This window comes from Arachis ipaensis, chromosome B5, assembly GCF_059453495.1.
Source record: "Arachis ipaensis isolate K30076 ecotype BB chromosome B5, ASM5945349v1, whole genome shotgun sequence".
Lineage (NCBI taxonomy): Eukaryota > Viridiplantae > Streptophyta > Magnoliopsida > Fabales > Fabaceae > Arachis > Arachis ipaensis.
Window position 1 is genome coordinate 102,676,140 of NC_142440.1, and position 24,154 is coordinate 102,700,293.

Sequence of the window (24,154 nt, forward strand, 5' to 3'; positions counted from 1 at the left end):
ATCTGTAACTTCAGCTGGGAAGTATTTTTCCAAAAATTCTCTCCTGAGTGTATCCCAGTTGGTAACAGTTGCTTCAGGTTGGGAGTAGTACCACTCCCTCGCCTTTTCCTCAAGAGAGAACGGAAAAGCGGTTAACAGGATATAAGTTTCATCTGCACCATGACGCCTAACAGTAGAACAGGTTGTCTGGAAATCCCTAAGGTGCTTGATAGGCTCTTGAGCAGGTAAGCCATGAAACTTGGACATCAAGTTGATCAGTGCGGTTTTTAGTTCAAAATCTACAGCTACAATTGGGTGATGTACTTGATATGGCTGCAGTGTAAAATCTGGGGCTCCTGCTTCCTGGAGAGTGATTCTCCTAGGTTCTGCCATGTTTCCTGCACGTAAATCAACTGGATCAGTAGTAAATGAGCTTGTCTTGCTCTCAGATGGCGGTTCAGATTCGCCCTTAGATGAGACTGGTGAATTGATAATAACCACTTCACCACCCTCGGAGGCTAACCGACGTCGAGTTCGTCTAATATGTGAAAGAGTTCTTTCAATTTCAGGATCAAATGGAACTAAACTCGGATCAGACAATGAACGCATCATTCAATAAGAAAGACATGTAACTCATGGTAACAGAAATAAAAAAAATAAAATATGCAAATAAAATAAAATATATACACTAATTAATAATTTATCACACTATTGCAACTCCCCGGCGATGGCGCCAAAAATTGATGCGTGGCAGAAGTTAACCAATTTAGAGATTTCAATTAAGAGACAGCGTTGCACGTATAGCTCTTAACCAGCTAAAATCTGCCTCACCAATTTAAAAAGGGTTGTCACAAATTTTAGAAATAAAATACTGGGAGTATGAGTCCCAGGTCGTCTCCCAACGAGTTGCAGAAAAGAGTGCTAATTTATTAATCAGAAAATTCCCAGAAAGTTGAGGGTGATGATGAGTAATTAAAATAATTGTAAATTGAGGCAATAAAAATAAACTAAAAATAACTATTGATATTCTGAATAAAAGGCCTTGACTGGGGGAATAATTAAGTGGAACTTCTATCCTTGTTGGGATCTTCTCAAGTGTGGTGTAAAAAAGTTGTTGTTCTCACTCAATTTTTCCTTACTAAATAAGAAAAGATATGGTGATTGAACTAACTCTTACCCTCAGATCCTAGCCCTCTCCCTTGGGGAGGTCTAGTGTTAGTAAGTATGAAGTTAGCTAACAACGTCCAGATTAACCAAGCACTTGAGCATTCCAACTCAAGTATCACCTCTTAATCAACCCCCATGTCAAGTAGAAATTCTACTCCATTGACATGAAATTAATAATCATAAAAATATGAGAAGACGTAATTGATTAAAATAAAATAGAGAATTAAAATTAATTAAAATAAAAATAACTTTATATATTAATAAATTCAAAATGTAACATACTTAATTGAATAGGGTCAATGGGTAACTAATTAAATATAAAGAAACAAGGAAACAAACTAAAGTAATGTCTTCAACGGAGGTAATGACTTTCAGCATCCAAAAATCCAAGCAAAAATATAAACTATCAATGCAACTCTAAAAACTCAGATCTGAAACTAAGTGTAATCCTAATGTGATGAATCTCAATGTGTGTGGATGCGTGTTGAGTCTCTGCATGTTCCCTAGGTTTAATCTGTGTTTCTGGGCCAAAAACTGGGTCAAAAAGCAGCCCGAAATCGCCCCCAGCGTATTCTGTTATTTTTGCAGATCGCGCAGGTCACGCGTACGCGTTGTCCACGCGTTCGCGTCAGTCAGTGATTTTTCTTGTCACGCGTTCGCGTCGTTCACGTGTTCGCGTCACTCGTGCAGACTCCAATCCACGCGTTCGCATCAGGCACGCGTCCGCGTCGCTGTGAATTCTTCACTTCGCGCGTTCGCGTGGGCCATGCGCTCGCGTCATTGCTCGCTGGTCATCTCCTTAGTTTCTTGTGTTCCTTCCATTTTTGCAAGCCTCCTCTCCAATTTCTAAGCCATTCATGCCCTATGAAGCGTGAAACACTTAACACACAAATCACGGCATCGAATGGGATAAAGGAAAATTTACATAATTAAAAATCTCTAGGAAGCAAGTTTTCAACCATGGAGTGATTTTGCGAAGGAATTGTAAATACATGCTTATCATATCAATAAGTGGGTAAAGATTTGATAAAATCACACAATTAAACACAATATGAATCATAAAATAATGATTTATCAAGGATTCTGAGACGAAATACGTGGCCGCAAACAGCTCGTCAATCGAAGCTCCATATCGGAAGTTAGAAGGATTTGAAATTGAGAATGAATTTTGGGGGTTAGGGTTGCTCTTCAATTTCTTCCTCAGCGTGTTTTTGCTGAATGGAGGGGATGAGTTGCTGGGTTTGCTATTTATATGTTGGGCCTTGGACCTGGTTCAACCCGATTCGGCCCGTTAACCTGATTTTGGATCAAAATCTTTAAAATTAATGTTAAAAATTTGTATTTTAATTATTTTTACATTTTTAAACTATAAAATTTACTTTTTCTATTTTTTTAAATAATAATTAATTTATTAATTAATTATTTATTTATTTTGCGAAATTTACAACAAATATTTATTTGATTTGTTTAATTGAAAATTATGGTGTAATTGATTTTGCTATAAAGTCTTAGATTTGGCTTTGGTATTAATGCCGATTTAATTGAAAAAGAATCAACCATTAAGAGTAAGATACCAAGAGAATATGAAAGAGATTGTTACTACCAAATATAAAAGGAAACACAATCATTATAATTATGAGAGAGATTGGACAGCAATGACTAGTGTAAGTGGTTTCATTGTGTTTAAAAATAATCAACTAACAAAAACAAAATTTGAAGAAAATATAGAAACGTTTGTTGCTGCATATAGAAAGGAAAGTATCATATCATTAAGAAGAAAGATTAGCTGCAATGGCTAAGAACATTGAATTTTTTATATAAGAAGAAGAATCAGGTTTCAAGAAATTTAAGGAGAAAATTTAGAAAACAAAGACAACACGTTGAATATCATTCTTCTTCACTTTAGTCTCAATTTAATACATTTAGTTTTAGTTTAAATCTTCCTAGTATACAAAAGGCTTATGATTCAGTGAGAGACTATTTGAAAAAGCCTAAGAACGAAAAATTATAAACTAGAAAGATTAGCCAACACAACTTCAGATTAAGTTTGAGTCTTCGTCATTGGTTTTTGTTTGGTCTTGGCGTTTGTTTGTAAAGATCAGAATTGTAGTTTCGTTTGTGTTGGTGTAGAACCGATTTGATTTGTTTATTTTTGTCTTGGTCTTAATTTTGGTATTGGTGATTGTAATCTTAAAATTGATATAGTGAAATTTCGCCATTATTGTGGTGGATATTGAAAATATATTTCATTACACTTTGAGGTTGAACTAGGATACATGCTGGTGTTATTCTCTTTACTTTTTCCTCTTTTATCTTCTCCTGTTGCAAGGGTCTAAAACAAAAAAAAAATTTGTTTACTAAGATTCATGTTTAAATTTCAAAATAGTTCCTTGATTCAAACCCCTACTTTCTCAAGGCATATAAAACCTTCATTTTTAAACAGGAGTCACCTTGTCCTTCGAGAAAATAGACAGGGTCGAGTTAGATCTTTACTCTAAAAAAAATAATTATTGATTTGGTAGTAACATAACCATAAAATAGATACAACCTATCAGTCAATAAGTATCAAACAATTAATTGAGAGATAAAGTCAGAGAGGTTACAAATATAATTTTTTAAAATCTTGTTCCATTAGGTTCAACATATCTTCATCTGGAATAAGCCAATAGACATAAACATGTTCAGCTTTAGCACCATTCTTGGCTAGTAGATCTTCATCAAGTTCGCTACTCTCTGAATGAAAGAAAACTTGATTAACCAATTTCTTTGCTTGAGCTCAAAGATTTTCTTAAGAACTCTTGTCTCAATATGATCTGTTGCAAGATGCCAAATTTTAACCAAATTGAATGTTTCAACACAGTTAGTTTCACATTCAACCATCTAAATCCTGCTTCACAAACTTTTATAAGACCCCACCAAATTCTAAACAATTCAGCTTTCAAGGCATTGATTTCTGAAACACGTCCAAAGGGTCCTTGCAACCATCTTTCCAAGTTATCGCATATAACATAACCAAAGCCTACCACACTCCAATCCACAAATACACTTTCATCACAATTCAACTTGACATATTCCTCTTTAGGCCGTCTAAGTAAAATTTGAAGTAGTCACAACTTTAAGAACAAAAAAAGCTACAAAACTCTTCTTTTACAATATCAAAAAATAAACATTGAAACTCTCTTGAAAGAGTGGATGGTTACAAATTAAGCTTATGAATCAAACTTTGTGTATCTCACAAATTTGTGTAAAATCACTTTGTAAATATGTAGAAATCAGTATGTATGAATTTAGAAAAGTCTTGATTAATTTATTATATAACTCATTTTCCTATATTTATAGGCCTCCAAAAACTTTGTATCAATTGTAAAGTTGGTAGAAATGAGCCATTTGTCATACCCATTTGACTATAAGAGAATCGTATCTCTAAGACTCTAACTAACCGTTATAAGCTGAAATTTGAATTCTTAGCTTGAAGAATCGATTTTCTAAACTTAGAATAACATTTATTATGTAAATAAGAGAATCTTATCTCTAATTTAGAAAATTCCTATTTCTTGAAAACAATTGGAGAATCATATCTCCACTAGAGAATAATTTCTCTAGCTATGTTGTCATGTTTAGTGATTTAATCATATTTCATTTATATATTTTTGATATATATTCAAATGGAACAAAAGCCCGGAAGCGAAGCTAGAAATATAATTTCTGGAGGGAGTCTCATGAAAGAAAGCCCTGCACCATACATAATGGAGCCATATAATAATAAGAGAAGAAGAAAATTGACCCTATATATGAAGCCCAATAAAATGCAGCAAACAAAACAATGTATCTTTCATGCTACACATGTTTGGAAAACTTATTAATATATATACCTTGTAATAAAATTCAAAATAATTAAACAATAAAGTAAAAGTTCCAAGTTAATTTAAATATGTCTCCAAGATCTTTCTGCTAGCCTTACACATTGATTGTGTCTATAACAATCCAAAAGATGATCGTTGGTTAACCCTGCAGCCTGCATGAAAGAGTAGACTATGACTGGACTCAAGAATCTGAATCCACGCTTTATGAGATCCTTGCTTATCGTATCTGCTTTGGGAGTCCTTGGTGGAACATCTCTTGGCAATTTGTATTTGTTGTTTAATGGCTTGTGATTTACATGACCCCATATGTAACTACTGAATGATCCACGTTCCTTCACAATCTGTGGAGAATCAAAAGCAGAATAACTATAAATGTAAATTCATCAAATCAAAGTAATTGAAGATATTATTTGTCTTCACATGAATTTAACAAATTACATTTAAACATATTTATGGCATTATACAGGGAAAACAAAAAAAAAAAGAAATTCACTTCTAGAATAGGTTCTCCATTTTTTTTTTTCAAGATTATTTTATTATACTATAAGACCTTATAGTTTGACTTAATTTTTAATTATGCTTCTTTAATTTAATTTAATATTTTTCATCAAGTTATCTTGAATAAAATTTTGTAATCTAATGGTTGAAACAACCAAATATTACAACTTTTTAAATTTTTTTTATATAATTTCCCCTAAAATAGTCATGAAATACTACCAAAACGTATCAAAGCACCAAGTGAAAATATGAAAAATAATTATTCTTAAGAATTTGGAAATAAAAAATATAGGATAAATTATTAATATGGTATTCAAAAATTTATATTATTGTCAAAAATAATTCTTAAAGATACAAATAACATATAAGCCATTGAATAATTTGAAAATGCAACATAACTAACCAATAGATATTATATTTTTTATAAATGGCTGAAAAAGTTTTTGTATTTAGCAAGTAATTTATCCATTTTAAATATAGAGCAAATTTTGATCTCTAAATTTTCTTTTTTATTTTTCAAAAAAGCTTGGTCATTCACTATATTTTTTTATTTTAAAAAAATCACTTGATGTAAAATTACCAAATTTTAAAAATGAAAAGATCATATTTTTAAATAATATTTGTAAAAAATTACATCAAAATCTAATCTCTAAAATTTTTTAATATATATTCGATATCTAGTTATTTTTGTCTCATTTTAAGATTTTCGAAAACTTATTTGTTATTCGTATCTATTGGAATTGTTGATGTCAGTGATTGTGAACTTTTGTGTACCATTTTAGTAGTTTACCCTAAAAATATATAATTAACAATTTGATTTAATTACTTTGTCTATCTCTATAGTTTTTTACCAAATTTGTATTTAAGTCTCCATAGTTTAAAAGCTTTTAATAGGTCCCTATGTCATTTTGAATTTTGTAATTAGGTCTATATTATATTAATAGAATATTTTTTAAAAAAATATATGGTCAAAGATCTAATTATATCCTTAATTGTAGATTTTTTTAATTTGCAAAAAAATATTTTATTAATTCTTATATTTTTTAATATAGCAAGGATCTAATTACAAAATTAAAAATAGTGTAGAGATATAATTAAAAGTTTTTAAAATATAAGTATTCAATTACAAATTTAGTAAAACTATAACATTAACAGAATAATTAAACATAATTTATTTCAATTAGAAGAAGGTTCACTAAAGCAATCATTAGTAGTCATAGTAGTGGTTTTAGTAATTTAAAAGTGAAAGTAAAAGATAATATGAATAAGAAGATCATAATAAAGAAAAAAATATTTTTGAAAGAAAAAATTTAATTTTGATTAAAGGACAAAAATAAAACGAAATAAAATATTTTGGACAAAAATAAGACTCCGCACTATAGATAAAGTTATAATTTAACCGAAATATTAGAGAATAAAATAATATTTTATCCATTAAAATCATAAAATGATAATGAGAAGAAGTGTTAATTATTGTAAGGATATATGAATAATTTTTCTTTTTTAATGGCACAATCACTTTGTACTTTATCGAGAATAAAATCTAAAATTTGCATAGATCGGGGGTTGATTTGTACTAGCCTTGATGATGCATTTGGCATTGTCTACAATGCACCTAACTCTGCATTCCGCTGAGAAAGTTGCTTTGTTTGAAGCTATCTCCCTGATTTCGGTCTCCTCCATCTTGGCAACAATATTAGGATCAAATCCACCAAAAACTGCTCTGTTTTTTGCAATCATTAATTATATAGACAAGTTAGTGTAATTAAGAATCAAACAGCACATGCATACATACAAATCATTTACCTAAGAATTTCCCTTCTTTTCAGAATTTCTGTCCAATTGTAATCCATAAGCAACCCTGACAATACAAGCAGCTCGAACAATTTGCTGTGTCCATGATTCAAGAAATTAAGAATTTTGTATGAAGAACCATGTGTGAGTTGTTTTAGAAGTCCGGTGAGTTGTAGAAATAGCATTTACAAGCAGCTACAACGGTTACAAATTTTGCTCTTCCCCTAACTTCACTTAAAAATTAAAAAAAAAAAAAAAATTCCCTTTTTGAAAGACACAAAAGTTGTAGCATAATGCAGAAATGCTACTTACTTGTCATCATAGGTTGGAACTCCCCACCACACATCATGAAATTCTATGTAAGCCTTATCTGCACAAGCTAAGATCTCTATATTAATTCCGATCTTGCTTCTCTTGGCGAAAATATTAAACCAAAAAAAATAAAAAAAAAAACCAAAGTAAAAGATTATTAAGATGTATCTGGTTTGTGTTTTTATTTTTTTTATTTTTAGTATTTTTTATTTTTTTGATTTTATAAAAAAAATAACAAAAATAATAAAATTATATTTTCTCTATTTACCTCATATTTTTTTTATTCTTCACAAAATTTTAAAAATAAAAATAAAAAATAAAAATGTAAGTCAAATGCATCTTTACTTTTTCTTCTTGAATAAACATATATGTTTTGGTCAAAATCTCCAAATTAGGTGGCATAATAAAGCATTGCAAGAGTTTAGTTATTTCAAAGTAAAACACTAACTCCTTGTTTGGACATCATTATTTTGGTAAAAAAATATATATTTTAATAAAATTTTTTTTTATTTTTTAATGTGTTTGACAAATTTTTAATAGTAAAAGTAAAAGTATTAGAAAAATAAAAAAAATATATTTTTTTGAAAAATTGTAATTTATATTTTTTTTAAAAGATCTTTTTTCCTTAAAAAAATATTTTTCATATAATAAATAAACAAAAAAATACTTTTATATTGTTATATCCAAACATAATTGATAAATAAAAAGATCTTTTTGAATGAAATATCTAAACATAAAATTACTTTTACTTTTCTATAAGATCTTTTAAAAAAATAACTCGAAAAAAGATTTTAAACAAGCCTAAGGCAATAATAAAACTATTAGTAAAATATTTATAAATTGAAAACTAGATGTCATCAGTTTTGAAGTATCCGTGCAACAAATTAAATTAAACGAAATGAAAGAGAATATTAAATCAAATAAGCTAAAGAATGAAATTGATCTATCATACCACAGTTGTTTGTGATCCAGTTGCACCTTTTCAATTCACCAGATTCATTCTTATTGATCTGTTGTGGTGGACTTAGCTGAACTTCATGTTCATTAATTACCATTCTTTGGTATGGAGAAGCCAAATGCAGAGTCAATGAAATATTCTCATCAAGTAGGGACAAAGAATCATCTGAGTTTTGTGATGACAACAACGATGGAGATGGAGAAGAGCTTCTCTGAAGCTTAATTGGGTGCACTTTGTTGTGGTGTTTGGGGAAAAATCTTTGGTGGTTCAACAATGATTTCTGTGACTCTTTGTTACTACTATTATTGCTCTTCTCCATTAGATTTCCATTCACATTATTTGCTTTGGACATAGTTGACAATAAGAGAGGACAAAAACAGGCTTACTATTATAAGTAGGAATGAGTTATGTTGTTCACTAAATTGGTATTCATAAAACGTAGGGATTTGACTAAAGAGTGCAACACCAAGCAGAAGCAATATTCTTATTAAGTTGGTTGGTGAAATGTGAATTTCAAGTTTATGAAACAATTTTAAATTTTTAATTGCTTCTTACTTCTTAAGAAATATATATTGGGCTAGACATTTTTCCGAAATGAAGATTTAAATATTGAGAAAAAATAGTTAAGGTTATCTTATTATTTAATTTAATATTTATTATTTTTTATATATAATATTTATAATTATATATTTATTATATCTAAAATTATATAATTATAATAATTAATAAATACTAAATAAAATAATTTTAAATTGATTGAACTGATCTTTTATTATCTTTAAAACATTATTGATTTGAGAAACAAGATTCTACTAATACAAGTGATTCTATATTTAAAATTCAAACTAAATGATTGAATAAGAGAGAGAAATCTCTGTCATTCTAGTATATAAAGTGAATTCTATAATACTTATTATAGGATGCTTTTTGTTTTAATTTATTTTTATATTTTTAAAATTAAATATTAATTTTTAATTTTTTTAATAAGTTAGACGTTACTTTTAGACATTGGCAAACTTAAAACTTTATCAATGTTAATTTCATCACTGATATTTTCTAGTTACAAAACAAAAATGAGAAAAACAGCTTACCAAATTCGTTGGACTGCTCTTCTTGCCGAATGCATACACATAAAAGTACTAACAAAATTTAACGAATATTTGTTTATTATTTCATTTATGAATTACGAAGACAGGTAAAAGCTTACGAATTGAGTAACTCGATTTTGTTTCCTTCAAACTTAGCTGGTTTGTATTGCAAGAAAACTCATCACAATATTAGGGAATGAGATATTTATATTAGTAATAAAGATGTCAATTTAGGAAGAACTATTTGTATATTATATATAAAAATCATATCATATCAATTATACTACATGAACAATAAAAATTAACAAATCAGATATTAATATAAACAGGCCTACTAATCTACTATACATACAAGTCTTTTTGGCTTACAAATTCTACAAGTTGGCCCAAATCCAACAAAAACAACGCGCACCACACTTCCCATACTCGAGCGTAAAAACCACGCGCCTTACTCAACCATTTCGTCTTTCCAAAGCGCGCTCATTATGAAAGACTCTTCCTTTTCTTCCTCAATCAATACCCAAACCCTCGAGATTCAAGCCACGTTCAAAACCAAACAAAGTTCTGAAGAAACCGTCTAACTCCTCACGAAAAGTAGAAGAAATCAAGAAGAAAACATACAAATCTCCATCAAAAAAGACCAAAAAGAAGGAACAAACATTATTGAAGGTACTATTTCATTTTTTTCTAGGTTTTTCACATTTCTGTTTCTGATTTCGAAATCGAAGCACTATATCGTCGTATTTCTCTCTCTGTTTCACTATTCTTGGTTTAGATCTCATATTACTGTTCTGATGAAACTCTTCAAGTCGTTTACGCTGTTTTACGTACTTCTAGTGAAATAATTTTTGGGTGTATACATACAAACTCTGTTTTGTGCATGTTTGGATTTTTTTAAGTAGGTTTGTATACATATAAACTCTGTATGATGCATTTCTTGGTGTATATATCAGTATTGAATGTGACTGGTGCTTCTAGTGGCATTTTGAACTTAAATATTATTTTGAACTCGTATAATGTCGTTTTATGCATGTTTGGTTGAGTTGAATATGATTTTGAACTCATTTAATTTCGTTTAATTGAAAAATCAAAATGTGTATAGGACTGGATTTGGGTGTATGTGCCTGGTATTTAGGTGTACGTGACTAGTTTTTGGGTGTATGTCTCTGATATTTGGGTATATATTTTATGTATTGACAGTATTTCTTTTTTCTTGCAGTAAAAATGACAACCAAGAATCAAGGTGGAAAAAAATACAATGTAAGCGCATATATATATCTTAGAACAAGTCAAGTTTTCCTAATACAAATATAGGTTATTTAAATGAGACTAATTTTGCTTTGTTTACAGCAAACCAAAGACTTGAAGTGTGCCACCAGACTATTGAGTAAAAATTTTGAAAAGATGAGCAAGCCAAAGAAAGCGATCATTCGTTCGTGAATTAGGTTTTGGTTGACTCATGCACATCCTGCCAATGAATGTGCTTTACAAACTATTAAAGGAGTTGGCTAACTCCTTTAAATTGGGCAAAAACACACTGAAAACAAGCTATGGTTCCTTTAAAGTTAAACCCAAAATAATAGGGGCTGCCCTTAGCCTTAATGCATCAGGTAACTGATTACAGAAAATCTTTATAGTTCCATTTTCTGTAATATATTCTTCGTAATATCTTATTCTGATCTCATGTAATCAAGTAATAAATTTAGGTGTATATGAGTCATATTTGGGTAAATATGAGTGATATTTGGGTGTATTTCAAGTAATAAATTATTTTTTTTTTGTAGGAGATCTACTTCCTGATAAAGTGAGTTATAAGAATATTTCTAACGAGAAGAACTGATTTTTAGAAGGTTCCAGGGCAACACTCTAAAGAAGCTGACCGATGACATGATGAGTATTGGTGTTGAAAATGAACAAGATTGCCTGATGTTCAAGAGGATTTTTATCCTCTATATTCAGATGGCGTTCTTGTTGCCAACTAAAATAAGCAAAGTATCTCCCGTGCACATAGCTCCAATTTTTGAGATGAAGAAAATAACGGAGGGTAACTGGGGAGCCCATGTGCTGAATTTCATCATCAAAGGCATAACAAATTACCGTTTGAAAAAGAAAAAATCAATCGAAGGTTGCCTCTATGCCTTGATGATAATCTATTTCCATCTGGCAAAAAACAAGGACAAGAAAGGAGAAGAAAACCCTGGATTGCCCTGGGTAGCAACTGGAATAGAGAGCAGCTGGTTACCAGGATGAGAGCAGAGATAGATGGTCATATGGTAAGCGAACAGAATACCTTCTCTAATTTGGGTGTGTTTTATTTATGTAGATGCTGTAAACTAACATTTCTACTATTTCAAGGCATCGTCAAGATGGCAGAAACAAAAAAGAAATTGAAAGAAATGAAAAAAAAGAAAAGAAAGAAGAAAAGAAAAAAACAAAAAAAGAAGCCAAGCTCATCGTCTGAGAGTGATCCATCAGAGACTGAAATTAATTTTTCCTCTGAGTCTGAGTCGGAAGAAGACTCAGAGGAACCTAGAAGGAAACAACCCAAAAGGACGGCCAAAAAGTAAGTTGTATTTTTGGGTTTATTTTGTCAGTTTTAGTGTATTATTTCCTAATGATTGTTTGCTTTCCAAAATAGAATCCAGAAAGAGGAAGTAGATTTTAGAGGATTCCAATTCAGAAAGCAAAAGTGAATCCAATGATGAGTAAGATTCTGAAATTATCATCACTTTCTTTCCTGTTTCTACCAAAATTTAATGTATTAATAGAGGGTTTCTCATTTAATTTCAGGAGTGAAGAATCATTACCAATTAAAAAACAAAAATCAAAGAAAAAAATTCACACTCCTGCCAAAAAGTATGCCCTATTTTTTAGAGTATCTCATCATCAATATTGTTGTATTTGTCTGATTCATAATTTTTTGATTTTCAAGACACAATACAAAAAAAGAAAGCACATAATTGAGGATTCATCTTCAGAAGAAGAAATTCATTCCTATGATGGGTAAGATACTTTCTAAAGCTATCTTACACTCTGTAATCAAAACTATATTTTGTTAACATGTACTTTTGAATGTACTGTCAGAACTGAAATTGGAACTAAAATAATAGAAGAATTTTAAGACAATCAAAAAAGAAGAAAATAAATGAAGAGGCTGCTGCACATTTATTTTCTTCTTTTTTGATTGTCTTAAAAATTCTTCTATTATTTTAGTTCTAATTTCAGTTCCAACAGTACATTCAAAAATACATGTTAACAAAATATTGTTTTGATTACAGAGTGTAAGATAGCTTTAGAAAGTATCTTACCCATCATAGTAATGAATTTCTTCTTCTGAAGATGAATCCTCAATTATGTGCTTTCTTTTTTTTGGATTGTGTCCTGAAAATCAAAAAATTATGAATTAGACAAATACAACAATATTGATGACGAGATACTCTCGAAAATAGTGCACACTTTTTGGCGGGAGTGTGAATTTTTTCTTTGATTTTTGTTTTTTAATTGGCAACGATTCTTCACTCCTTAAATTAAATGAGAAACCCTCTATTAATACATTAAATTTTGGTAGAAACAGGAAAGAAAGTGATGATAATTTCAGAATCTTACTCATCATTGGATTCACTTTTGCTTTGTGAATTGGAATCCTCTAAAATTTGCTTCCTCTTTCTGGATTCTATTCTGGAAAGCAAATAATCATTAGGAAAAAACACCCTAAAACTGACAAAATAGACCCAAAGAAACAATATACTTTTTGGCCGTCCTTTTGGGTTGTTTCCTTCTAGGTTCCTTTGAGTCTTCTTGCGACTCAGACTCAAAGGAAAAATCAACTTCAGTCTCTGATGGATCACTCTTAGACAATGAACTTGGCTTCTTTTTTTTTTTCTTTTCTTCTTTCTTTTCTTTCTTTTTCATTTCTTTCAATTTCTTTTTTGTTTCTGCCATCTTGACGATGCCATGAAACAGTAGAAATGTTAGTTTACAGCATCTACATAAATAAAACACACCCAAATTAGAGAAGGTATTCTGTTCGCTTACCATATGGCCATCTATCTCTGCTCTCATCCTTGCAATCAGTTGCTCTCTATTCCAGTTGCTAACCCATGGCAGTCCGGGGTTTTCTTCTCCTTTCTTGTCCTTGTTTTTTGCCAGATGAAAATAGATTATCATCAAGGTATAGAGGAATCCATCGATTGATTTTTTCTTTTTCAGATGGTAATTTGTTTTGCCTTTGATGATGAAATTCAGCACATGGGCTCCCCAGTTACCCTCCGTTATTTTCTTCATCTCAAAAATTGGAGCTGCACGGGAGATACTTTGCTTATTGTAGTTGGCAACAAGAACGCCATCTGAATATAGAGGATGAAAATCCTCTTGAACATCAGGCAATCTTGTTCATTTTCAATACCAGTACTCATCATGTCATCGGTCAGCTTCTTTAGAGTGTTGCCCTGGAACCTTCTAAAAATCAGTTTGTTCTCTTCAGAAAGATTCTTATAACTCACTTTATCAGGAAATAGATCTCCTACAAAAAAGAAAATAATTTATTACTTGAAATACACCCAAATATCACTCATATTTACCCAAATATGACTCATATACACCTAAATTTATTACTTGATTACATGAGATCAGAATAAGATATTACGAAGAATATATTACAGAAAAAGGAACTATAAAGGTTTTCTGTAATCAATTACCTGATGCATTAAGGCTAAGGGCAGCCCCTATTATTTTGGGTTTAACTTTAAAGGAACCATAGCTTGTTTTCAGTGTGTTTTTGCCCAATTTAAAGGAGTTAGCCAACTCCTTTAATAGTTTGTGAGGCACATTCATTGGCGGGATGTGCATGAGTAAACCAAAACCTAATTCACGAACGAACAATCACTTTCTTTGGCTCGCCCATCTTTTCAAATTTTTCACTCAATAGTCTGGTTGCACACTTCAAGTCTTTGGTTTGCTATAAACAAAGCAAAATTAGTGTCATTTAAATAACCTATATTTGTATTAGGAAAAATTAACTTGTTCTAAGATATATATATATATATGCACTTACATTGTATTTTTTTCCACCTTGGTTCTTGGTTGTCATTTTTACTGCAAGAAAAAAGAAATACTGTCAATACACAAAAAATACACCCAAATATCAGAGACATACACCCAAAAACCAGTCACGTACACCTAAATACTAGCCATATACCCCCAAATCCAGTCCTATACACATTTTGTTTTTCAATTAAATGAAATTAAATGAGTTCAAAATCATATTCAACTCAACCAAACATGTATAAAATGATATTATACGAGTTCAGAATGATATTTAAGTTTAAAATGCCACTAGAAGCACCAGTCATATTCAATACTGACATATACATCCATAAATACGCCATACAGAGTTTATATGTATACAAACCTAGTTAAAAAAACATCCAAACATGCACAAAACAGAGTTTATATGTATACACCTAAAAATCGTTTCACTAGAAGTACGTAAAACAGCGTAAACGACTTGAAGAGTTTCATCAGAACAGTAATATGAGATCTAAACTAAGAACAGTGAAACAGAGAGAGATATATGACAATATAGTGCTTCAATTTCGAATTCAGAAACAGAAATGTGAAAAACCTAGAAGAAAAATGAAATAGTACCTTGAATAATGTTTGTTCCTTCTTTTTGGTCTTTTTTTTATGGAGATTTGCATGTTTTCTTCTTGATTTCTTCTACTTTTTGCGAGGAGTTGGACGGTTTCTTCAGAACTTTGTTTGGTTTTGAACGTGGCTTGAATCTCAAGGGTTTGAGTATTGATTGAGGAAGAAGAGGAAGAGTCTTTCATAATGAGCGCGCTTTGGAAAAACGAAACTGTTGAGTAAGGCGCGTGGTTTTTAGGCTCGAGTGTGGGAATTGTGGTGTGCGTCGTTTTTGTTGGGTTTGGACCAACTTGTAGAACTTGTAAGCCAAAAAGACTTGTATGTGTAGTAGCCCTATTAATTTATTGTGTTTGTATATTAGACATATTTTAGATATAATATTTATTATCAGTATTTATTTCATACGTATGGCTTTTTAATAAAAAATAATTTTATTTTTTGGATATATTTAGACATATCTAAATACCATCACGTATCAGTATATCTAATCTTATTCTTAACATGTATTCTTAAAATGAGTTTAAAAATAATATATATATATATATATATATATATATATTAATTATTAAAATAAAAATATTTTAAATAGTTTATATAATTAAAAAAAGACAATATAAATAATTAAAAAATTATTTTCTGTTTTAATATCAACAAAATACGACTAAAATATTATTATAATTTATTTAAAAAATATTTTATATTTCATATATATATCGTACATATTCCCGTATCTTATAAAAATTTTAAATTTGTATCTTTGTATATCGCATATTATATTGTGTTTTGTATTCGTATCAATATCCATGCATCATAGATAATAAAAGTATCTAAAAGGACATAAATACAAAAAGGAAAAGTATAGGTGAACAATAATCCTAGTGAACAATATGAACAATGGGGTTACAAATATAAATTACTTATAAATTTAATTAATGATGTAATTAATTTAATTATAATAATAATCATTTTTTAAAATTTAAAATATTAGATTTTTGAAATAGGGAACTGTAACACGTTTCATATCCTCATACCATATCTCCTCTCTCTTGCAGTGGTCCTTCCCAATAAAGAAGGCTCACTTCCCAGGCCACCCACAGCCCACGCTGCCCCCTATGACAACGTCCGACACCACCGCCATCACTACCGGCGACCACCGTCTCTTCCCTCTCTTCTCTTTTTCTTCCCTGTTTCTCCATTTCTCCTCAATCCCATGTACGTTACCCCTGGTCTCTGTGCAAAGTCCAACCCCGCGCGAGAAACCCCAGTGCAACCCAACAGCGGCTGAGCTCTGTGCCGCTGCAATACCGCCTCTGTTACCCCTCTCTTTCCATTCTTCCCCTTTCACCAACGCAGGTTCCATGCTTTTTCCTGCTCGTGTTATTTCGTTTATTTATTTTAACTAATTTTTAATTCTGCTTTTAGTGTTTAGATTAGGTTTAGATTAATGGATTGATACCTTTTGGATTCCAAAATGTTTGATGGCTAATTTTTCTAGATTGATTGCTGCTTAAATTGAGTTTAAAATCCCTGTTTACATATTGTGCACACCATATGCTCGATGAAATACCTGAGTGAAACTTTTTGTTTAATTCTTATGTTTTGCCAGCATTTGTCTTAAATTTTGTTATCTTTAGGCATTATAATTCAAAATTGTATAATGTTATGCTATTTTTAATGATGTTTAGATTGAGTTTTGACATGGCACTTGATTATTAGTTTTGTTTAAACACCAAATTGGTTTAAAATTTTAAATTTAGTCATTTGATTAGTGTAATTTAAGAAATGCATATCATGTTTAGTTAAGTGAATTGAATGAAACTACCAATTCAGGTATGCTTTAAACATTCCACATGGTTGCCATTAGATTATTTTAAATTCTCATCCTTATGCTTCCATGCCATGCATGCACAAACAAATTTGGTCACAACTCACTTTACAGATGGAAATATATGCTCTAAGTGGAGATGCTGTTCATTTTAGATGCTCACTAAATGTGTTTTTTTGTTTTTGCATTCTTTTTTATTTTTTCACGCTATATAATATTGCTAGAAAATATATGTACAGTTGTGCATAAGATACAATATAGTATTCAAAGGTCCCAAAATTCTAATTAGTAAGTCCATAATACATACAACACTGATTACTACTATAAGAAAAATAAATTAATTAATAAACAAATAAGGAGAAGAAGAAATAAGAGAGGATTGACAAGGAAGGAATTGAAGAAACGAAAATGGAGAATGGGAATGTATCATTCACATCAAAGAAGAAATAATGAGCTTTTTGACTTTTTAAAGCATAGAAATGGACTTGGTTTTAGATTGTGTAGGTGTGATTCAGATGTAGCACATCCATGCATGCTCTATTCAAATACTTAATATAAGCCTAACTAATTAGGTGAGATTTTTTATGAGTACACTTTTCATTGTTATTATTTCTTGTAAGTTATGTATAGTAATAAATTTTTAATGATATTTTTGGAAAAAGTATTAATAAAATCTTTTTAGTTGAAACTTGTTTAATAGTACGGTATCTAATTAGTTTGTGTATGTTTGATTGTAGGTCATAGAATGTACGGATATTACTGGAAGTGATGACACGGATCTTGTTGATGAGGTTTGGTCTCTAGTATATTGCTGTTTTTTCGTGAACTGCATATTTGAATCAACCATTAATCCTCATGTTCATCGAATGATGTATGTTTTGAACTGATTTGCAGTTACCGGATCATAGTTGCCTTGTCGAAGACGAAATACCAAGAGTTGGGATGCGATTTGAGCATTTAAAGCTGGCTTAGGATTTTTATGCAACATATACAAAGAAAGTCGGTTTCGATTCAATAGCGTAGCGGATGGTTATTTGGTACCCAGATGGTTATTTTGTAATAGCCTTGGTGTGGTGTGTATAATTAGTTACAATTATTTTAAACTGGATATTCTATTTAATAGGATAGTGAATGTTTATTTCTATTGTTACCCAGATGGTTATTTTGAATAGTTTGGGTGTAGTGTGTGTGATTCGTTTAAAGTATTATAAACTGGATGTTCGATTTAATAGGAAAGCGAATGGTTATTTTTTTTGTTACCCAGATAGTTATTTCGAATAATCTGGGTGTAGTGTGTGTGATCAGTTGCAAGTATTTTAATATGGATGTTCGATTCAATAGGATAGCGGATGGTTATTTTTACTGGTACCCAGATGGTTATTCGTAATAGTCTTGGTGTATAGTATATGGTCAATTACAAGTAATAAAGGTTGGATGTTCGATTCTATAGGCTATCAGATGGTTATCTCTATTGTCACCCAAATGGTTATTTAGAAGAGTCTTGGTGTAGTGTGTAAATAGTAACAAATAGTAGAGGCTGGATGCTCGATTCCATATGATAGCGGATGGTTATTTTTGTTGGTACTAGATGGTTATTCTTAACTAATAACTTTTACACCTCGCTAATATCTTGAAACAGAATCAAAGTAGTTAGAGAACTAAAAATGTTATTCACCATGGAAATTTATCATTTCTGTTGTAACAAAATTCCACCACGAAAACACGTAAACAATGTGAAAAAGGTATTTGTGGTCTTAAGACTAAGGTCCAATTTGGGTTAACAACTTAAATAAGCTCTTTTGAAAAAAGAGCTTAAAGTAGAAGGACTTTTATTAATAGCAACTTATAAATAAGTTAATTTGTGTTGATTTTTAGTTATAAAAGTACTTATTTTAAAGTTTTAGTGTTTGGATAAATAACTGAAAAAATACAATTTTTTAACATAAGAGAATGGATATTAAAATTCTAATTCATAATAATCTTGATGGCAATACAAAAGAAATTATTGTATAGTTAGTACTTGTTATTTTATTGTGCATGATATGGTAGGTGAAAATAAAAAATGAATCATTATCGTTTGCTTGACTGCCCAGCGAGGAATCTGCTTCACAAAGCCAAACCCAATAGCATCGATCTCTGCTAGCTTCGCATCGGCATTAATTTCTTTTAAGTGGGTTATCATTCCGTGATGTAGCATGGAGAACATCGCGTCTCCACTAATTTCTATTAATAAACACAATACAAATTATGAGTAATAAAAAAGAATAAAAAATTTGTTAATACAAAACACTGCTTACATTTTTTCCCATTAAAATGCTATTGAGCAAGTTAAAGTCAGAGCAGGTTTTTGCCTGTCAGAAAACATTCAAGCATAAGTCTTGATACGAAACACACATTATCATCTAACTATAATTGCAAACACAGCCAACAATCCGAAGCTCTGGACACACACAACATCATTTACCAAGACGGATTAAAAAATAAAAACGTTGCCATGAACAATCAAGCTGCCATTGCAATGACTCCCATATTAATAAAGTTTTCTATTATCCACCAGAAAAAAACCTACGTCATTTAGGTATGAAGTTTTCTAACAAAATTGAACAGTGCATGGTGTCTAGAGTACAAATTCAATCACATGAACCAAAAAAAAAAAACAGCATAAAGGAAAAAAATTAATCAGCAAATGCAACAAATTTGATATGATTTGCTATAATTCAACCATCCGTGCACAGTGTGATATTACTAACTATGTTGTAATTTAAGAAAAAAATGGAAATCAATTGCAGAACAATAGAATGTCCTCCGCAATTCAAGTAAACATCAAATAACATGACATCGGTCATAACAAGCTCAATAGATAGGAATGAGTTAAAAAATTGGCCTTCCGATTATGGAATGAACGAATGCAATTCCTGGTAACAATTGCTTATTATTATTAGTACTAGAAATTATTAACAGAAAAAAATTCCTTCATAAATGCTGTAGTTCAGCTCAGAAACGTTAAATTTTTTACCTTCATATAGTATAATAGTCCTGTCGCAGCATTTAGCAAAATTTCACGCGGAAACAAAATTTGTTTCTGTATAACTATGAATTATTATTTAAATTTTAAAACGAGTCTCTACAACATCCAATAGTGATAATAATATATTCATATCTACATGATGCAACTATAGTATTTACAACCAATTTTACTCATATCTACATCAGCCACCGCTAAGAACCATGACATTATTGCATCCATCTTTTCTTACAAAATTGAACATCCGTCATTTATAGAAATTAAAGATCAATCAAATGAACCGGAAACAGATAAAGAATTCACAAATAAAATATCAATTCCAGGCTCCATCAAATTTCAAACATGTTTTGCTTTATTCCAGGTATCCATGAACCATATGATATTACTATCAATGCTGTAATTTAAAAAAAATGTGAAAATCAATAGCATAACACCCACAGTCATGTGCAGTAAGAGTATATAGACAGTTTAAAAAAAATCAAATTAAACAAGGTCCTTGGAAGCATACCTATAAAAAATTGAACTTCTAATTACCTAAGTCACCAAAACAAGTCCTAATATAACCAGCTTGCTAGGCTCCAGAGATTTGCAACATCAGAAATTGCTACCTAAATGATGTAGATCATGTCACATTTTTCTCATCCATCTTTTCTTACAAAACTAAACATCCGTCATTTATAGAAATTAAAGGTCAATCAAATGAATCAGATATAGATAAAGAATTAACTACTCAATTATCAAGCCGAGGCTCTATCAAATTTCAAACATGTTTGCTTTAATCGAAGGTTCCATGAGCCATGTGATATTACTATCCATGCTTTAATTTAAAAAAAAATCATATCAAAATGAACAGCATAACACCCACAGTCGTGTGCAGTAAGAGTACATAGGCAGTTAAAAAAAAAACAAGTTAAACAAGGTCCTTGGAAGTATAGCTGTTAAAAATTAAACTTCTAACTACGTTAGTCAGCAAAACAAGTACTAATATAACCAGCTTGGTAGGCTCCATAGATTTGCAACATCAGAAATTGCTACCTAAATGATGTAGATCATGTAACATTTTTTCATCCATCTTTTCTTACAACATTGAACATCCGTCATTTATAGAAATTAAAGGTCAACCAAATAAACCAGAAACAGATAAAGAATTAACTACTAAATTATCAAGCCGAGGCTCCATCAAATTTCAAACATGTTTGCTTTGATCTAAGGATCCATGAACCATGTGATATTACTATCCATGCTTTAATTTAAAAAAAAAATTGAGAATCAACAGCATAACACCGACAGTCGTGTAGAGTAAGAGTACAAAGGCAATTTAAAAAAAATCAAGCTAAACAAGTTACTAGGAAGCATTGCTATTACAAATTGAATTTCTAATTATGTAAGTAACGAAAATAAGTCCTAATATAACCAGCTTGCTAGGCTCCATAGATTCCCAACATTAGAAATTCCTACCTAAATGATGTAGAGAATGTAACATTTTTTCATCCATCTTTTCTTACAAAATTGAACATCCGTCATTTATAGAAATTAAAGGTCAATCAAATGAACCAGAAACAGATAAAGAATTCACAACTAAAATATCAAGCCTAGGCTCCATCAAATATTTACCATCCTCAACCTAATTTCAAACACTTGTAAAAAATATTCAACTATCTATTCATGTATAAAAATGACCATCCGATTTAGATTCGTTAAACAACTCACAAATCAACATATTCATAGCACGTGCTTCACACGAACTGCTGACTTACTAACACCCGGAGCCAAAACAAACCCAAATACGGTAAATTATTAAAAAACAAGACGCAAAAAACTCGGATGCTCAGAAACATGTACGTGTCATTATTCATTCCTTTCAACTTCCATATGTTCACAAAGACTTGCAGAACTCAAACAGGGCCAGAAATTTGCGCAACCAGCAAAACCATTATATGCATCCAGAACATAAAAGTAACTATGAACATCTTAAACATTCAATTAACGGTTATTGGGTTACCGACCTTCAATCTGGGAAGGGAGAAACAGCCCACGGCTACTCTTGTTGTATTCGAGGATGACTCCAAGCGACGCAAACATGTAAGGGCTATAACCTACGGAGCTTGTGGGTAAAGGACAACACCGGTGGTTTTCTGGCCAACTTCCACGCGACGGGGCTACGGATGCTCGCCTGCTGCTTCACGTCTTCACAATGGAGGCGCCGGTGGATGGTCGGTTCGGCGGGTGGCAGGGTGGACGACGGGTTACAATGAAAAAGAAGCGGCTAACGTGGGAAGGTCTCCCTTCGTCAATGCCGTTTCAAATGGCTGTGAGAGAAGGCTAATGTTTCCTTTCCTTAATGGTGCTCAAAACGTAAGAAAGGAGAAAGGTTTTTACTATTGTGTCAAAGAAGGGGGGAGTGGATGGGGTGATTACGATGGAAGTAATTAAGATAATTAAAATTAGGATTTAGAGAATGTGAATGTTTACGAAAATACCTATGTTAATAAATTAATTGGGCTAATTTCGGGCCGTTGTTCATATTGTTCACCAAATTCGTTGTCCCCTAACATTCTCCATACAAAAATACTAAGAAAAACACATGGTTAATTTCTATTTCTGTCTTCTTTGTATTCTTTTCCAACTACTAAACATCGCGCGTTAACGTGTGCCTTAGGAATATTTTTAAAGCATGCATGCATTATTATCCATATATACAATTTCTCTGAAAATTTAATAATTTAAAGTGTTTTTGAGTTAAGAACCATATAATAGTTTTTTCATATATTATATAGTTCACTCATCAATTTGATTGTGCACAATATTCTTTTCCCTATTTTTATCAAGCAAACCTAATCATCAATCCTAATCATAAAATAGGAGACATGAAAAATCAAGAGTCAGCTTCTAGTTAGAACGGTAATAGAACAGCTGTAGTCATATATATATAATCAAAAGAGAGAATACCTTAATCAAAGTAGTTATGCTGTTTGTCTCAATGCCATTTCATTCTTAACCCTTACTCCTTTACCTTCAAATTTCTGATACATACATGGAGCCAACATAGACAAAGATATCTCATCCTTTTTTTCTTCTTAGTCAATGTGGCTTATTTCATTACTTTCAAAATTATAAGGTACTTCACGCATGCATGTATAAAATTAAAAAAAAAAATGCTAAAAAACCATCAGAATTTATTGTTTTTATCATTAATTAGTTATTAATATTTAAAAATATAAAATAAAATATATTATTAAATTACTAGACTAAAAAAAATAAATTAAAAATTAAATTAATGATTAAGTAATAAAAAACAATAAATTTTAATATCCTTAATATTTCTCTAAAATTAATTTGATCTTGATCTTGTACCTGCATTCTCAAAAGAGAATGTCTAGTTCCAACAACGCGTGCTTCTATATATTACTTTTTTTCGGACTTATTAATTTTTATATATTAAGAAAAAATCACGAATGAAATATCCAATTATATACTGCTATTAGCAATTGATCCGTGCAAAACTGCAAATAGCCAAATACACGGAACTATAGAACTTATTTTCACCACAAAAAAATATTTATTCTAGATAATATTTTTAATTTTTTATTATATCAAAATTTTGTATATAGGTATAATTTTAAAATCTGATATGAGTTGGTTACATGGTAATAAAATATTCTATTGTACTAAAGATTTTTAATCTTAGTCTAACTATAAATTAAGCACAAAATAAAAAAAGGTTAGATGTGTTATAGAATAATATTTTTGGTTCATAAAAGTAAAACTAAACTACACTTAAGATTTAAATTACATTTTCTCTCCTTAATTAAAATTATTTTAATGACTCGTTCTTCCATAAAAAAATCTTAAAAAGCAAATCTTTTTTCTTTACTCTACACATTTTGCAAAATTTTTTCAACCAGTAATAAATTTATATTCTTTTTTTATTTTTCCTTTTCGAAACATTAAGACTCAATTCGTTTACATTACTTGATGATGACATTATGAAATTTTAAG

The 24,154-nt window shown here is 30.6% G+C and overlaps 1 protein-coding gene across 2 annotated transcripts; it reads right to left on the reverse strand.

Moving 5' to 3' along the window:
* Window positions 1-4,886: 4,886 nt before the first annotated feature.
* LOC107641953 (uncharacterized) lies at window positions 4,887-9,025 on the reverse strand. Of its 2 annotated transcripts, none has more exons than XM_088488275.1 (5): window positions 8,566-9,025; window positions 7,614-7,671; window positions 7,314-7,397; window positions 7,089-7,230; window positions 4,887-5,350 (listed from the first exon to the last, which is right to left on the reverse strand). In XM_088488275.1, exons 1-5 carry the CDS (start codon window positions 8,921-8,923, stop codon window positions 5,072-5,074), a joined length of 921 nt encoding a protein of 306 aa, XP_088344401.1. In that variant the 5' UTR covers window positions 8,924-9,025; the 3' UTR covers window positions 4,887-5,071. The 2 variants fall into 2 exon arrangements, with proteins under 2 accessions (XP_088344401.1, XP_088344400.1); XM_088488274.1 differs by having other exon boundaries at window positions 7,614-7,680; window positions 8,566-9,007.
* Between the last annotated feature and the right edge of the window lie 15,129 nt (window positions 9,026-24,154).

Bases quoted from the DNA above. Each gene is read 5' to 3' on its own strand.
- LOC107641953 (XM_088488274.1), bottom strand. From the start codon at position 8,923: ATGTCCAAAGCAAATAATGTGAATGGAAATCTAATGGAGAAGAGCAAT. The intron at 7,398-7,613 runs GTAAGTAGCATT...TCATGGACACAG, and splicing joins GTTCCAACCTATGATGACAA to CAAATTGTTCGAGCTGCTTG. The intron at 7,231-7,313 runs GTAAATGATTTG...TGCAAAAAACAG, and splicing joins AAAAGAAGGGAAATTCTTAG to AGCAGTTTTTGGTGGATTTG.